Source organism: Ranitomeya variabilis, chromosome 4 (genome assembly GCF_051348905.1).
Source record: "Ranitomeya variabilis isolate aRanVar5 chromosome 4, aRanVar5.hap1, whole genome shotgun sequence".
Taxonomy (NCBI): Eukaryota; Metazoa; Chordata; class Amphibia; order Anura; family Dendrobatidae; genus Ranitomeya; species Ranitomeya variabilis.
The window spans coordinates 30,934,380-30,952,216 of NC_135235.1; the positions used below are offsets into that span (position 1 = coordinate 30,934,380).

The 17,837-nt window shown below is 42.8% G+C and overlaps 1 protein-coding gene across 2 annotated transcripts in view; it reads right to left on the minus strand.

Annotated features, from left to right (window-relative positions):
- The window catches only part of LOC143769588 (prominin-1-A-like), a 76,954-nt gene that overhangs the window by 23,075 nt on the left and 36,042 nt on the right, over positions 1 to 17,837 (minus strand). For both annotated transcript variants that reach the window (XM_077258271.1, XM_077258272.1), the window contains exons 4-8: positions 14,772 to 14,977; positions 13,906 to 14,026; positions 11,769 to 11,832; positions 10,464 to 10,553; positions 3,843 to 4,036 (exon numbers count right to left, since the gene is read on the minus strand). In XM_077258271.1, coding sequence (XP_077114386.1) covers positions 3,843 to 4,036; positions 10,464 to 10,553; positions 11,769 to 11,832; positions 13,906 to 14,026; positions 14,772 to 14,977 — 675 coding nt within the window. The remainder of the gene's footprint in view (positions 1 to 3,842; positions 4,037 to 10,463; positions 10,554 to 11,768; positions 11,833 to 13,905; positions 14,027 to 14,771; positions 14,978 to 17,837) is intronic.

Genomic DNA, 17,837 nt, shown 5'->3' on the forward strand with positions numbered 1-17,837 from the left:
GGCAACTTCCAGTCTCCCATGGAGACTATTGAAGCATGCCAAAAGTAAAAAAAAAAGAAAAATGAGTGATGACTGGTTTGTGGAGCTATTGGGGGGGGGGGGGGGGGGGGTCGGCTGCATTCCATTCCATGGGCCTGTGCTGCATTATATTCTATGGGGCTGGCTGCATTCCATTCCATGGGCCTGTGCTGCATTATATTCTATGGGGCTGGCTGCATTCCATTCCATGGGCCTGTGCTGCATTATATTCTATGGGGCTGGCTGCATTCCATTCCATGGGCCTGTGCTGCATTATATTCTATGGGGCTGGCTGCATTCCATTCCATGGGCCTGTGCTGCATTATATTCTATGGGGTCGGCTGCATTCCATTCCATGGGCCTGTGCTGCATTATATTCTATGGGGCTGGCTGCATTCCATTCCATGGGCCTGTGCTGCATTATATTCTATGGGGTCGGCTGCATTCCATTCCATGGGCCTGTGCTGTATTATATTCTATGGGGCTGGCTGCATTCCATTCCATGGGCCTGTGCTGCATTATATTCTATGGGGCTGGCTGCATTCCATTCCATGGGCCTGTGCTGCATTATATTCTATGGGGCTGGCTGCATTCCATTCCATGGGCCTGTGCTGCATTATATTCTATGGGGCTGGCTGCATTCCATTCCATGGGCCTGTGCTGCATTATATTCTATGGGGTCGGCTGCATTCCATTCCATGGGCCTGTGCTGCATTATATTCTATGGGGTCGGCTGCATTCTATTCCATGGGCCTGTGCTGCATTATATTCTATGGGGTCGGCTGCATTCTATTCCATGGGCCTGTGCTGCATTATATTCTATGGGGCTGGCTGCATTCCATTCCATGGGCCTGTGCTGCGTTATATTCTATGGGGCTGGCTGCATTCCATTTTATGGGCCTGTGCTGCATTACATTCTATGGGGCTGTGCTGCATTACATTCTATGGGGGCTGTGCTGCATTACATTCTATGGGGCTGGCTGCATTACATTCTATGGGGGCTGTGCTGTATTACATTCTATGGGGGCTGTGTTGTATTACATTCTATGGGGGCTGTGTTGTATTACATTCTATGGGGGCTGCGTTGTATTACATTCTATGGGGGCTGCGTTGTATTACATTCTATGGGGGCTGCGTTGTATTACATTCTATGGGGGCTGCGTTGTATTACATTCTATGGGGGCTGTGTTGTATTACATTCTATGGGGGCTGTGTTGTATTACATTCTATGGGGGCTGTGCTGTATTATAGTCTATGGGGGCTGTGTTGTATTACATTCTATGGGGCTGTGCTGTATTATAGTCTATGGGGGCTGTGCTGTATTACATTCTATGGGGACTGAGCTGTAATGCTGGATACAGCTGTAATTATGTTATATAGTCGTGTTACACTCCCCTCACTTCTTGTAGCCTACAAGTGTACAAAGATATTATACAGTCACCATGTGACAAGTGGGCCTGTGTGACTTCAAATGCCAGGGCTGAATTTTAGTCCCAGTCCGGCCCTGGTCGGGCAGCAGAGTTTAGAATAGATTGGAGGGGTGCGAGAGTGTTAGAGGGGAGGCCACAGAGCAGGAGGTTGCAGTAGTCAAGGCGGGAGATGATGAGGGCATGGACTAGGGTTTTTGCAGATTCTTGGTCGAGGAATGTACGGATCCGTGAAATATTTTTGAGTTGAAGTCGGCAGGAAATGGAAAGGGTTTGGATATGCGGTTTGAGCTATATATATATATATATATATATATATATATATATATATATATATATATATATACACATATATATACATACACACAGGTGGAAACACCTAACGTTTTGGCATCATAATTTTCGAACATATGATAAACATGCAAACCGTGACATATGGTAATGTTCTGTAGTTGATTATTTGTGTTATGTGATATGTGTATGTAAATTAACTGTTTGTTTTGCATAATTGTAAGAACATTGATGAGAACCTGATACCAATGGCAGACCTCTCGGATTTTCAAAGAGGCCAAATTGTTGGTGCTCGTATGGCAGGCGCTAGTGTAACAGAAAGTGCCCGAATGCTTGGTGTGTCAAGAGGTAGTGTCTCCAAAGTAATGACTGTGTTTCAAAGAGAAGGAAAAACGTCCGCAGCAAAGCACAGGTCCAGCCAAAAGTCAAGTTGACTGAGAGAGACCGTCGGACTCTAAAGCGAATTGTGAGAGAGGATCGCAAGACCACGGCTCCGAAAATCACTGCTGAGCTCAATGAACACCTACAGAACCCAGTTTCCATGAAAACTGTTCGTCGGGAGCCGCACAAATCTGGATTCCATGGAAGAGCTGCAATTAGAAAACCGCTGCTCTCAATGACAAATGTTTCCAGGCGTTTAGAGTGGTGTAGAAACCTCCAGAATTGGTCCCTCGAGCAGTGGAAACATGTGATATTCTCAGACGAATCATCTTTTACCCTATTTCCGACCTTCGGCCGAGTGTACGTTTGGAGACAGCCGAAAGAAGCATTCCATCCAGACTGCCTTCTCCCAACCGTAAAACATGGCGGAGGTTCTGTGATGATCTGGGGGGCTATTTCATGGAGATTCGCCGGGCCAATGATATCCCTTCATGGAAGAATTAACAGCCGAGATTATTTAGGCATTTTGGGCGACCAAGTGCATCCAATGGTTCAAGCACTGTTCCCGGAGGGGAACGCCATCTTTCAGGATGATAATGCACCAATTCATACAGCTAGAATCGTTAAAGCATGGAGCGAGGAACATTCTAATGAAGTTGAGCATCTCATCTGGCCCCCACAATCCCCAGACCTCAACATTATTGAGCAGTTATGGTCGATTTTAGAGATTCAAGTTAGACGTCAATTTCCGCCACCATCGTCGCTTAAAGACCTGGAGGGTGTTTTATCTTGCAGAATGGGCTAAAATTCCTTTGGAAATAATTCACAACTTGTATGAATCCATACCTCGGAGAATTGAGGCTGTAATCGCCGCAAAAGGTGGACCTACACCATATTAAACTAAGTTTTGTTGATGTTTCCAGGTGTTTCCATTATTTTGTCCAACCCCTGTATATATATGCTCAAATCACCCCCCTTTCGCCTCATTCAAAATAAAACAATAAAAAAAATCAAACATACACATATTTGGTATAGCTGTGTTCAGAATCGTACACAAAAAAAAATTAACCTGATTGTTAAACAGCGTAGCGAGAAAAAAAGTAAAAACGCCAGAATTACGTTTTTTTGGTTGCCGCAACGTTGCATTAAAATGCAATAACAGGCAATCAAAAGATTGTATCTACACCAAAATTATATCATTAAAAAGTCAGCTCGGCTCACAAAAAACAAGCCCTCACCAGACCCCAGATCACAAAAAGTCGAGACGCTACGGTTCCCAGAAAATGATGAAATTTTTTTTAATGTTTTTATTTAAAAAAAAAAAAAAAAAAGAGGGATTTTTTTCACTACTTAAATAAAAAAAGAACCTAGACATGTTTGGTGTCTATGAACTCGTAATGATCTGGAGAATCATAATGGCAGGTACGTTTTAGCATTTGTTGAACATGGTGAGCAAAATCCAAAAAACAGCTGTGGAATTGCACTTTTTTTTTGCAATTTCACCGCACTTGGAATTTTTTCCCCATTTTTGAGTACACAACATGGTAAAACCAATGGTGTCCTTCAAAAGTACAACTTGTCCCGCAAAAAAAACACATTTTTAAACAAGTTCTTAACTTTTTGCTTATTAACGGTGATGACAGAATAAGACAAATCCAGTATTGCGCGCCCATCAGGTCTTACTTTATGACGGAAGTAAAAAGGATGCAGTGAAACAGAACTTACACTCTGGAAGTTGGCATCCATGTACAGCTCGCTGACTGAGGGAGCAGAAGCGCAGGGGCTCCCGCAGTTGTTCAACGTGTCGTTAATGTTACTTCTAATGGTGGTGAGATTCTCGACGAGCTGATGTTGGGTGTCTAGTAAAGCGTTGAAGGAATCATTCACATGTCTCAAGGCTATTGCGGTGGAATTTAGATCTATGGGGGAAAAAAAAAGTGAAAACATAAACCCTTCAAAACAAAGTACGTAAAACACCGCATAGTGCTCCGATAAATCACAACAGCTTTCAAACTAAGATAATTTTACATAGCGTCTTATGGTCATCCAACTTTCTTTTAGCTAAATACTTTACATTTATTACAATCCTGCTATAAAAAGCCAACATAAAGGGTTACGACAATTACTTTATATATTTTCTAGATCATCTTTCAAGGCAATAAAAGCTATAGATGGCACACTTTCTCCAAACAGCCGTATCGTTACGGTAAGATTTTGTGACCGAGTTGGTGGGGGACTTGCGCTATAAAAACACTTAACGATAGGTCATAAAATTACGTTTGTCCCCTAGTGATAGATTGAATGATTCAGCCTTCCCCACAATAGAAGGGTCATTTCCTTCTCTTAGAAGTCCTGAAAGCCTTTATACAAAGAGTATTCTTCAGCATCAACGTGCGATATCCGAGAAATATAACCATTTTTCATTACGGGAAACCAGGTCCAGGAGAATTTTTGTGATGATTGAAATTCACACATGAAGTTTTGAAGGTTGTGATCACTGATTGCGAGTCTTTTTCCCACTATTTAGGGGGGGCAACCATCAAAGTGTCACAAGCCTGAAATACTTGCACAGTGACCTTGAGGGTTGTGAATGGGACGCATTCTTGCAAGTACCCAGGGGCCAGAATTCAGTACATCAGGTTGTTATCAGATGACTTGGAAAACTAAAGAAAAACTTATTTCTATAATTAAAAATAATTTGTGAGATGTGCAAAAATAGCAGAATAGAAAAAGTGATAAAAGCAAAAAAAATTGTTTCACCGAGCACCAAACACAAGAGCCATTTCTGCAATTTATGCGGCCGGAAGCCAATGGTGTACGGATATTGTAAATGGTCCAGAAGACCACCCAGATGATGGCTCGCAATTACTAAATTTAGCGGCAGACCGATGAAGGAATTTTTGGAGAGCCATAAGGGAAGTCCTCCATAACTAGGAGCTGGAAACAAGGGCATCCATCCCCAAGAAGGAAACCCTGTAGAGAGGGGGCAACTTCAAGAGGGTTTAGTCACCTTGTTAATAGTTGGGAAGAACCTGTAAAAAGTAATTTGGACCATACAAGTGCCACCACCACGTCAGCAAATAAGGACGTGGTATATGTAAAGTCATAAAATGGTGTGCGGACACCAGAACTTCATGTTCTTAAATGGTGACACCAAGCAGAAACTCACAGGAACCATATATTTTCTTTCCTATGGAAGCCCCCATCCTCTGCGTACATCACTGGTTGGAAACTAGGTGGGCCATCAAGTGTTTTTTGTACAGGAACCCTCTTGTCTGTGCCAGTATCTGTCCAATTAAATTGAAGGGTTACTCCCCAAATCAGAAGGTTTCCCCTATTCCCTGGATAAGGAGTAACTTTCTGAGATCTGGATGTCAACAGCCAGGAGTTCCATGTAGACCAAGATTAGGACCCAGAGAACAAGGATCTGCAGCCCGGTCCTGAATGGACATTGTCTATGGGGCTGTCGGAGGAAGTCAAGTGCTGTACTCAGCATTTTTTGGGAGTCCTACTGACAATGAAACCATTTATGGAATGTCTGCAGAGTCCAGCTCCTCGATCTTGGGATCTTTGGGGGTGCCATCAGTCAGATCACTAATGATCAGCAAGATATCTCGCATGGAGTGGATAGGTGCAGGCATGGACTGGCCCACAAGGGGACAGGAGAATCCTCCGGTAGGAGTCCTAATGAGCAGTGTTATTACACTTGATACTTTTTCTGCAAATTCTGAATCATCTAATCATTTATTAAAGAAGTTCTATTAATATTACACAGAAGCAAAAGTAAAATTTGTGTACTAGGGTCAAGTGATCGTTGCATGAAGCTGAGCAGTGGACCCCAAGAATCAATGTTACTGGCGGGACTTGGCCAAACCAGTCCGACGCTGGATCGGGGATACATTTAAAGGGTTATTCCCAAAACCACAACAAATGACCAAAGGTTCATGATGCAGCGATCTGCGGTCACCGCAGGGACATAAACCCGACCTCCCTTGTTGTACTGGGATTTATCTTGATCAAACAAGCAGGTTTCCTGCTGTATAAAGAGACGGCGATTCCTCCAGTCCGACCGGCTCTACCAAGCCTGAGACATTACAGTGTTTTCGGTCTATGTTCCGGGAATGAGAACACCTCTCTACACATGACTGCAAATAGTTTTTCCCAATCTTACTTCCTGATAACAGAAACTTTAATTTAACCCATTGATACAATGGACGTTACAACCAGCATCAACCTTTGAAGGCTCCGTTCGTTTTCTTCCACCCCATAAACTTTACATTGCATTATCAATTTAGGAACTACCATGGGGTGAAGGCGCTCATACACAATAGATGAATGCTGCCTATATTCCACCAATTTTCTATTCGACTGTTCCAGCTCATTTTTTTTCATGGCACATGTTGGGAAAAGGAAACAGGAAAAAAAAAAAAAAAAGATTGGACATATTGATATCCAACATGCACAATCCCCTTTTTTTTTTTAATACAAAATTATAACAAAAGCAGCTTAGAACTCCTCAACAAATTACACCATAAACATACATGCCTAGATGAGCGGGCATGGTTGATTTTTCAATAGGAAGAGGGAAACTGTTGCTAGATCAGATCTCTGTAATACCAGCCTATATCACGGGTGAAGATCACATATATGGTGCCCAATACCTACTTCCCCATGTTGTCTGCCATTGGTGGAGGATTAGGAGGCGGCTATATTGATACGACTGGATTTGTCCGAATTGGACATTTCCCATGTTAGCCACTTTAACTGGAAAGAATCCTTCCAACAACAAGTACTGAATTACCCTTCTATTGTACAGATTATATTGACTCATACAGTTCGTATTAATAACTTTGTCCTCGTATATTTGCAGTATTCAGTATATAGATACAATACATAAGCTAAGCTGGTGTTATTTAGTTAAGGAGGGTACAGGAAGTTATTACAGGACTGGTTCAGGCCGAATGCAACTGAAATCAATCTATTGTGCAAATAATCAGCCAACAGAATCATTTCCGTAATCTCAGCTACACGTTACTGTAACTATCTGCACCATGATGCAAGATTTTTTGATACGAACATTTGCTCAAGGATTAATTTTCAGCAGTCAAATTCTATTCAGTACAGAGACTTATCAAGAAGCAGACACTCAGAACAAAAAAAAAAAAAACAGTATTCCATAACGTAATCATCCAGGGCAGATAAGGGGCATCGGGGAAGGGAGGAAGCAATTGCTCAGGGCCACCACTTTGTTAGGGCCCCCCAGCGTCTACAGCAGAAACTGCATAAACAACAGCAGTTCATTATTAGTGCAGCTTTCCATGCTGAGAGTGCTTCAGGACATATTTATTAATTATGCTCACTTATATTTTCCCATCATATTCCACGGCGCTTTACAGGACTTTTGGTGACATCTCGGTCCAGATGTGACAGTGAAGTCACTACAGGTCCTATACCATGCAAAAGTCTAGAAGAGCCTGGCAAATCCTCCATAGTGTGTGTGTAATTATGTATTTGTTCTGTGTACACGTGTGTCTCTATCTATGTGCTCTGTGTATACATGTGCCTGTCTGTATGTGCTCTGTCTATACCTGTGTCTGTCTGTATGTACTCTGTGTATACGTGTGTCTGTATGTATGTGCTCTGTGTATACTTGTGTCTGTATTTACTTTGTGTATACCTGTGCCTGTATGTACGTGCTGTGTATATGCATGTCTGTATATACTGTATGTGCTCTGTGTATATACGTGTCTGTATCTATGTGCTCTGTCTATACCTGTGTGTCTGTATGTACTCTGTGTATTCCTGTGTCTGTATGTTTGTGCTCTGTGTATACGTGTGTCTGTATGTATGTGATCTGTGTATACGTGTGTCTGTATGTATGTGCTTTGTGTATACATGTGTCTGTATGCATGTGTTCTGTGTATATGTGCATGTGTGGGCATGCACATGTGGCACCCCAGGAGTTCGGGTACCACAGTAGTGCTGCCTTCCTCTCGGGGAGGGTAGTGCTATGCCTGGAAACAAGAGGGATCCCTTTGGCAGGTAAATCTCACACACAACACATTCTAACTCCAGGCCAGAAGGGGGAGCTCAAAACCCTGTTTTAGGGGAACTTCCCCGATATCCATCCTGGTCTGGAGGAGGAGTTAGTTCAGTCTGTAGCAGACAGTGAAGGGAGAGGAGTGTTTAGAAGCAGAGGAGAGACGGAGGGCTGTGATTGGGCCTTCTAGGAACCAGAGCGCAGAAACCGGGCACCAGGAGCCCGAGGCTGTGGGGAGCTGCAAGCCCCAAAGCAGAACCAGAGAGCATAGAACTATATGCAAACTGCCCGTACAACATCTGAGGTACAGCAGAAGTCAGAGACTGGAGTCCCTGTGCCTGAGACCCCAAGAGAACGGCCCAAGCTGCCTATCGTGCAGGTACTGTCCCAGGACAGGAGAGAAACCTTGCCAGCAAACTTCAGGGAGCAAGGGACCAGAAAAACAGCGCATACTAGAAAGCTCCCAACCTGACCTGCCAAGGGGACCTACCCTGGACTGTGGCCTGCTATCACCAGAAAACCAGGTAAAGACTGCAACCCTGTGTCTTCTGTTATTCACTGGCAACACATCATCCCTGCCATACACCTTGGGAGCCCTGGGGACCCTGCTTCACCTGTGGGAAGCATCACCATCCAGCCGCCATACCATCACCCCAGAGGACCCCTTTAAGCGGCATCGGTCCTTACTGACCGAGAACCACAGGTGGCGTCACGAGCAATAGACTTTATTTACAATTCCCCTTAAAAGACAGTCCCCATCAGTTTGAGTCCCAGGGGACGGACCGGGTCGCAACCACCGTGACATCTCTTTTATGTGCGACTGGACCTGGTACCGAGTACCCCAAGCCTTGGTGGGCGACACACACACACACACACACACACACACACACGTGTCCATAGGTGTAAACATGTCAGCAATCGCCCAACCAATGATCAAAATGCTGCTCATTCGTCGGGTGATTGATTTTTCTTCAGCACATCTGCTGCTTATAACATGATGCTGTTTGGGGACAGATTGATCTACTAGTGTTCGTTCTGTCCCTATCATTGTTCCTCAGCCGGTGTTAAAGGCCGGGAAACAAGCACTGAACGACTTCGGTATTGTCGATCACATTAACGGCCTGAACTCAACGCTTGTAAATGCAGTGTAAGTGTTTGAGTGTGATGGAGCAATATGTCAGCATTTGGGGCCCCACTTTCAGACCCTGGACGGACTTGCAGTATCTGACCATCAAATTTGTAATGCAAAGCTGGATATTCTGATTGCAGAAGCAGGAAAACATTGATGTAACCGCACCTTAATATAGAAGTGATCTAATTCTGTAAAAACCACATCACTACTTCTACCCGGTGTATATCCCCGGAGCGTGGTGCCAAGTTTTGCATCTAACCTTAGTGCGGTATTTTAATTTCTTTATGGCTCTATGGTACCAGCAATTAAGTGCTAAAAATACACGGAATGTCCATGGGGTGAACACATCCTGGCTATAAATGCCAATGCACAACCGTCTGACAGGTCATAAATAGAACAAAGGGTTTTTCACTGTTCAGGTTTGTTCCCTCCTCCTACAACCTCCGGACATGATACAAGACAGAAGGCTGCGATTCATCCACTTTGTATAGTTAATTGGTGACGATTATTGTTTTATTAAATGCTCGGGCCGTCAAATTTCCCTTCCCAGGAGCAGCAAGGAAGAAAAGCAAAAAATAAACCCGACGTCACATAATATTAAAGAATTCCTTTATGGCATCTGGGTCAGTTCGGGGCCAGGAGCACGATTTTGGATTTACATATCACATCTATTAAAGTCTATCGGAGATTACTAATTACTATAAGGGCTCATGCAGACGTCTTAGGACCTCGGACCGCAATGTACGGACTGACCGCGGGTCTCCCGACCAGAGCGTGACAGCGTAATAGAAATACATGAAGCCGCCATGCTCCGGTCGGGAGTCTGTGCATTGTGGTCCGTGATCGGATGGATTTGCACGGATGGCAGAATGAGCTGATTGAATGTTGGAATTTTATATATATGTCAGGAGATAAAAGACAAAGCATGTTGGATATCAGCATGTTAGTAAATGCCAACACGTCTGATCCTTCTTTCTACTATGGTGTGCGGAGAGGGAGGAAAGCACTGGACATGTAGGATTTGGACATGTCCGATTCTTTGGGAGATAAGCTGCAGTGCGGTCTGGAATGAGCCTGAAAACAAAAACTATAAGAAGTGTCATTCTAACAGAAAGTCTCTGTATTTGTAACATTTCGCAGGTATCATGTACTCCGTGAACAACAGATTTCTTACCATTCACCGTTGACTGAATCGTATACAGGGTGTCATTTGCTTGTATCTCGATGCTGCTTTTAATCGCTCCTCCAAGAATTGCTCCAATCCCTAAATGACACAATAAAAAAAAAAAAAAAGTCAACTGATAACTTGTAGCCAGATACGACATTTCCAGTCCGGGGCAGGACTTTCCAGCTCCCGCTCATCAGTACATTGATGTATTTGGGCTTTTAAGTTTACATTGTACTTAGAGAAACTTTCCTAGAACAGTAAATGTATCTGGATATGTGGTAACGTGGCTTATGTGATACATCTACAGCGGAGGGGTGCATGGTTTTTTTATGGGGGATTATGGTGGCTCAGTGGTTAAGACAGATGCTTGTAGCCCTGGGATCCGTCATTCAGACGACATCGGTGTGCAGTTTGTACTTTCTCCCCATGTTTGGGAGGTTACCTGCAGGTTCTCCAAGTTCCTTCCATATTGCAAAAACTTATTAGAAAGTTAAATTTGCTTCCTGGGTTCTGAGACTCGGGAGTCACACTAGGCCCAGAAATGCTGAAAATATCTGCACAGCAGTGTAAGATACGTACCTAAGATATCTTAGTGTTTTACAAGTTATTATTGTTATTATTATCTGTTATTTAAACGCATTAAATGTAATCGGTATAAAATGACTGTTCAAACCAAGCACAGGAGCTCTGTGTACCCCTGCTGTGGGCAAGCAGTTCATTGTATCTTCACACTTGCTTTTGATTCAGGTCTGCAGAGATCAATGAAAAACAAGTAGGTTAGAAGATGCATTGAACTGCTCCACCATGCGAGGGGTTCACACAGAGCCTGTGCTTGGTTTGAACAGTCATATTGTCCTGACAAACTCTAGTGAACAAGGAACCTGCCACATTGAACAAGCAGTGTGATCAGCACCATATTATAGAGCAGGAGGAGCAGAGCAGATCGATATATAGTTTTGTAGGAAAAGATTAAACCGAATGTATTTTATTAGTTTCATACTTAGGAGTCCAGTGGGCGGTCCTATTCATTAATTATTATGATTTCACATGGATGGTTATCAATCACTGATAGACATCCCGTGGGCGGTATTAAGCATGCAATGAGCTAGACTTAAAATAAAAATATATATATATATTATATATATAAAAAAAAAATATATTTCCCCCAATTGCTATATATCCGCTCCTCCTGCCCTAAAGTGCACTGCTAACTTATTGCACAGGATTTCTTAGCTAAAAACTTCCCGTTAAGGATCCTGCATGTCGGTTAAGAAGAAGCAGTGACCTGACCGGTGGCACACGTGGACTTACCAGTGGCGCTGCTGTTGGCCTTGTTAATGGGAATCTTGCTTGAATTGATAATAAGGTCAACATCCTGAAAGACAAAAGAAAAATGTATCCAGGAATTCTCTCTTTTGTGCAAGATTGTTCCACCAGACAAACTTCAATTGTAAATAACAGGTCTCCAAAGTGAGTGTTTTTAGGAGATTTCTGCAGGTATTGTGGGCTAGGCTTAAAATGTCTCATCATAGGGTCAGAGCCAACGTTAGGGGCAGGCAAACTAGGCATTTGCCCAGGGCCCCCCTAACTACCCCAGGGGTCCCCAGCAAGTGGCCACTATGGGGCCCGTGAGTTGGGGGGGTCCTCCGATGCCAGCGTTGGCTCAGCTCCCCGCATTACTTATTTAACTGTAGCAACATCATAGATGCCGATACAGTTGAAATAAATGATGGAAGAGAGCGTCAGGTGACAGTCCCTCTCCCATCATTCACCCTCCTCCTCTGACATCACTTCATAATCCACCACGCTATGCCAAGCAGTAGAGCTGCCAAAGAGACGCTCCACAGAGACCGGAGCAGTGATTTTTTAATTTTTAAATCAATGGAGTACGTGGTGGCCATAGTACTGGAGTAATATGGGGTGTGCATCATTCTCTGTACTATATGGGGCCTGCATTATACTCAAGGACTATAGGGAGTGCATTATACTGTATGAAGGACTATGAGGTGCATTATACTATATGGAGGACTATGGGGAGTGCAATATACTATATGGAGGACTGTGGGGTGCATTATACTATATGGAGGACTATAGAGAGTGCATTATACTATATGGAGGACTATGGGGAGTGCATTACACTATATGAAAGACTATTGGGTGCATTATACTATATGGAGGACTATGGGGAGTGCATTATACTATATGGAGGACTGTGGGGTGCATTATACTATATGGAGGACTATAGGGAGTGCATTATACTATATGGAGGACTATGGGGAGTGCATTACACTATATGGAAGACTATTGGGTGCATTATACTATATGGAGGACTGTGGGGAGTGCATTATACTATATGGAGAACTATGGGGAGTGCATTATACTATATGGAGAACTATGGGGAGTGCATTATACTATATGGAGGACTATGGGGAGTGCATTATACTATATGGAGGACTATGGGGAGTGCAGTATACTATATGAAAGACTATTGGGTGCATTATACTATATGGAGGACTATGAGGTGCATTATACTATATGAAGAACTATGGGGGTGCATTATACTATATGGAGGACTATGGGGAGTGCATTATACTATATGGAGTACTATGGGGAGTGCATTATACTATATGGAGAACTATGGGGAGTGCATTATACTATATGGAGGACTATGGGGAGTGCATTATACTATGTGGAGGACTATGGGGAGTGCATTACACTATATGAAGGACTATGGGAGTGCATTATACTATATGGAGGACTAAACAAAGTGAATCAGATTTGCTAATTAAAAGTATTTAGGAATTTGACAATAACACCCAGAACCACTGAGAATCCCCTTTAAATCTAATGTTTATGGAGGGCCTTTAGTGTCTGTGCATTAATGTGCAAATTGCCTCTTCTGAGAAAAAGAGGGCTTAACTCTATAGCGCCACCTGTTGGAAGTAGCGATCCTACAAGTCACAATCATCCCTTTAACGAGTCGTGCAATATGACTTAGGATAAAAACCAAATCAGTATCTCAATTCGCAGACACGGTGTTTCGGGCTGTTGGCCCTCGTCAGTGCGAAGCATGAGAACTGATTTGGCTAGGTGAGAGGCTCTGGACTGGGGTCTAAGGGGTAACGTTTCTCCTTATGGAGAGTGACATACCATCTGGCTTGTCAAGGTAAGGAGGCTTGCATTAATGAACATGTATTTCTACATTACATCTACAGTTTTCCAGTTCCCTTATTTCACATTGTCGTTTGCTTTGTTGCTGTAGTTTCGGGTCATTTCCATCCCCTATAAATCTTTACAGCATTGTGCTGGTAAGTGGCCATAAAAGCCTTGTTCTCAGGGATCCGTGTAATCCCTCCATGGTCTCAGCAGATGGTGGACTTCCATAATGGACGCTCTCCAGGCGGTGTAGTTGGCTGGCACGCTGCCGACTCGGCACTGGGTACTGTACCTGGGGCACCGAATTCACATAGGTCTTCAGGTTATCCACCGTATCGTTTACAGACTTGAATCCGTTGCTGACTGCTTGGTTTATTTTACTGTTGCTATAAAAGGCACAAATGTCGCCGGCCCTGAGGAGGAAATGGAGAACGCGGAGAAGACGTCATCAGTTCTGAAGATACAGCGCTCAAAACAGTTTTATTGTAGTATCGATGTACAGAAAACGTCTAGTTTCAGCAAATAAAAGGTTGTAAAAAGTGACACAATATCCCAATATACCTCCAGGATCACTTCTCACAGATCTCAGCTTGTGGTCATTGAATAGAAACGCTTAATGTCGACTTTTGGGGAAAAAAAAATAATCCTTCTTGGTCATGTGAAGGACACACAGGAAAATGGCTCGTCATAGTATTGCCATTGTAAGTTTTAAGGATGATCCTTTTACAACACATGGAAGTCATAGAGGGTCCCAGGCTCATTCTCTCGACGCCTGAGCTGAGATACGTGCTATATAAGGGGGCTCCCTTTCTGTTGAACCTAAGCCTTGACTTGTTTCTCTTGGATGAACATTCATCTCAATCTCTACCATGTAATACCCCATTTCCCCAGCAGTGGCCGCTGTAGGAGAAATGCCTAGCTGAACACGGGGCGATCGGTTGATCACCAGAGGATCAGCATTTTTAAAAAGGTGCTTCAAAAAGTTTCAGCAAGTTGATATCACATGGGGAAAGTTGCGGCTGGCTGTATACTTGCTGCAGGCACATGTAGTATTATATCATGTCACATTTATGTTACAGAAGACGTACTACGGCTACCAGACGGGATCAGCTTATAAAATATCCATGTTTGTAGGTATAGGGACGGTTGGATACTCACAGGATGACGAGAGTGACGCAGAACAGGAAGATATACTGAAATCGCCTCCTGCAGTTGATATTCCTCGTCTGCTTCTGATACATTTTTCCGCCGCAATTGCCGCAGCAGCGACAGCAAGCGAAAAATAGGCCGACCAGAGTCATCAGTACGATGAAGACAACGCCGATGGCCAGAGCCACGAGGTAGCCGACCTCATACACCAGCGCCTAAAGAAAAAGCATGTCATTAATATCATGGCCAACAGATATCCATTTATTATAGGAGGTCTATACAAAAACGGGAAAATAATCAGGACAATAAAAAAAACTTTACAAAAGTATATGGGGTTTGCAGAGGGATTTTAACAAGAGCAGGGAAAATGCAAAAATCTAGAAATTTCGATTTCACCGAATCACGAATTCACGAGTTCCAAGAATGCTCCAAAATTAATTCATAAGGAAAAAAAAAAGTATTTAATAATATTGACCTGTTAGTCTCTGTCCACATGTCCGTTCTGATATTTCGTTTTAGGAGCAAACAGAATAAATGATCATCAGTTGTGCAAATAGTAGAGCAGAGCGGCCCCACTGATAATTAAGGAGGAACGTCTGGGATTCGTTTTATGTTTGGTATGCCCAATTTTTTTTTAAATTAAATTATATTTTTTTTAATAATAATTAATGGGGATCCTCCAGTTCTATTTGAATATCTCATGTTATGGATCACTTATTTTGTGTATTCCGAAAACAGAAGAGACAAACAATGTCGGGGCGGACACAAGATCAGATCCTTAGAAAAGCTGTAAGGTCCCCTTTAAAAAGGGGTATTTTGGTCCAAAGCATTGACCCATCCTCTGAACAGGTGATAAATGTCAGTCAGGAGGGATTATGATCACTTGGACCCCATGGATTGCCTGAATATATAAAAATAAAAATGGATCACTTTGTAGGCAAACCACAGGACCATATAGGAGAAGATTGGAGCGGTGGTCAGGGGTGCATCAATGGCTGGGGCGCAGAGAACAGCGCCATGGACATATAATGCTGAAAATGAGCGGAGAACGAGACGCCAGAGGAAAACGCCCGCTCTTATCAGACAATTCCAACCACGTGACGCTCACAGAACCAAATCCAGGGTAAAATATTTACAAAACCAAAGCAAATATGAAAGCAGGTCTACACCTACGAGAAACAGAGACGAAAACATACAAAAGGAAAGCGGTCAGAGCAAGGGTTTGTAAGAGCGCGGACACGTAGAATGAACGCCTACTACTGCGCCCGTAATCCGGGAACACTGCTGAATAGTTTACCACTCAGCACCAGGTTTAATGAATCTAGAAAGAAATATTTTGGAACTTGCAAAAGGAAAAAAAAAAAAATCGGATTGTAGCGCTCGCTTTTTGTTTGAAGTCCTTTTAAAATATCACTTTGCCCCCCACTAAACAGCCAAAACTGCTTTATGGTGCAGGGGAGAATGTTTCTAACTACACTCATTTCGCGTTTCCACATTATAAAAAGAATATGTATAAAACGCGATGATTGACACATGCCAAATATTCCCTAAAGAGTCATGGAGGCGGAGCCTCTTTCCTGAATAGTCATGCTCAGCATCTCCATCCTGGTTTGACAGATACAGCGGAGCACGGCGCAGGGGTCCGATGATTGGGATGATGTAGTTAAGGCCAAACACCTCTAATGGATGAATGTTAGACTGGTTAGGGGTCCGACCTCTGTAACCCCCTGCAAACGAAGAGTAGACCCCAAAGAGCACGACCACATCAAGATGGAGTTTGAGTGGAGAAGTCGCCATTCTGCTTCATGGTGACGCCATCGATCAGGCGAGGTGCCACCTTCACCGTTTACATTGGCGCGGTGGCTTATCTAGGCATTGTACCGGGTTTCTGTTTGTCCTGGGCAAGTAAAGGAGCGGAGCTACAGACCCAGGTGCAGTCCCTTGTATGTACGAGTCCTTCATGGAGCTGTTTGACAGGGATCCCAAACATCAGACGACCCACCACCAAGTATGCATGGACTTTCCTAATGATTGTCCATCAGTGTCAGTAACAGAGAAGCCCTTTAAAAATGGGATTTTCCATCTTTGGGGCCAATTTATTCTCTTACTTTGTATTTGGGGGCCAAATTTTTTGCAATTGGGACCGGCTGCAGAATGAGTTAACGGAGAATCAGTCAGCAAGTTCGGTCTAACAGGAGAGATTAACAATGTATCGTAATGGATACATATTCATCAGACTCTCCATAAATTAATTCCATCCTGAATAATGTCGCCTGGCTTACGCTTCTCAGCCATTACACGCTTCCATGGAAAACAGCAATAGTAATAATTTATGGCGGTGTGATCACACTTGACCCTTCATACATATCGTAAAGTTATTATCAACCCAACGGTGGGAAAAAAAAAATTCAGATTAATTTTCACACAGCAGCAATGAATTCTGTAGTATGGATCATCAATGTAATGGCTTTATTATCCGTCAATGTGTTTTTACAGCTTTGCAAAAATAAAAAAAATGGTCATTAAATAATTCGGGACTTTTCCAGTAGAAAATTTTTTTTTTTTTTTTGCTAAATATGGATTAATGAAAGAATGCTCTATCCAGTATGCACAGTGGGTACGTCAGAATTTTTAAATTTGAAAAACAGCGCCACTTTTGTCAATAGGTGGTTTAAGGTATTGCAGTTTTTTGAAGAGTTAAAAAATTAAAGGACCTGAATCATCAAGACATGTTTTTTTCTCGCCAGTTTTGCTGTAGGAGGATAGCGGGGTGCAGCGAGAGGCGCCCAATTCGTTAAGAGGCAGATGCACTCAATGAATCAGGCGAGGCGCAGTTTTTTTAAGCTTAAAGAAATTAACCTTTTTTTTTCAAGGAATTTTTGGAGGATTTTTTTTTCTTTTCCCAAAGAAGTTTTGAAGATTATTTTTTATTTAATATTTTTTTTAAGATTTATTTTTTTGCCTTTTATTTTTTACAGTCCTTACTTTGGAGAGGAGATTATTATATATATATATCATACATATCTTCAGGAAAAAAAAAAATGCTAAAAAAAAATCTCATGAATAACAAAGTGT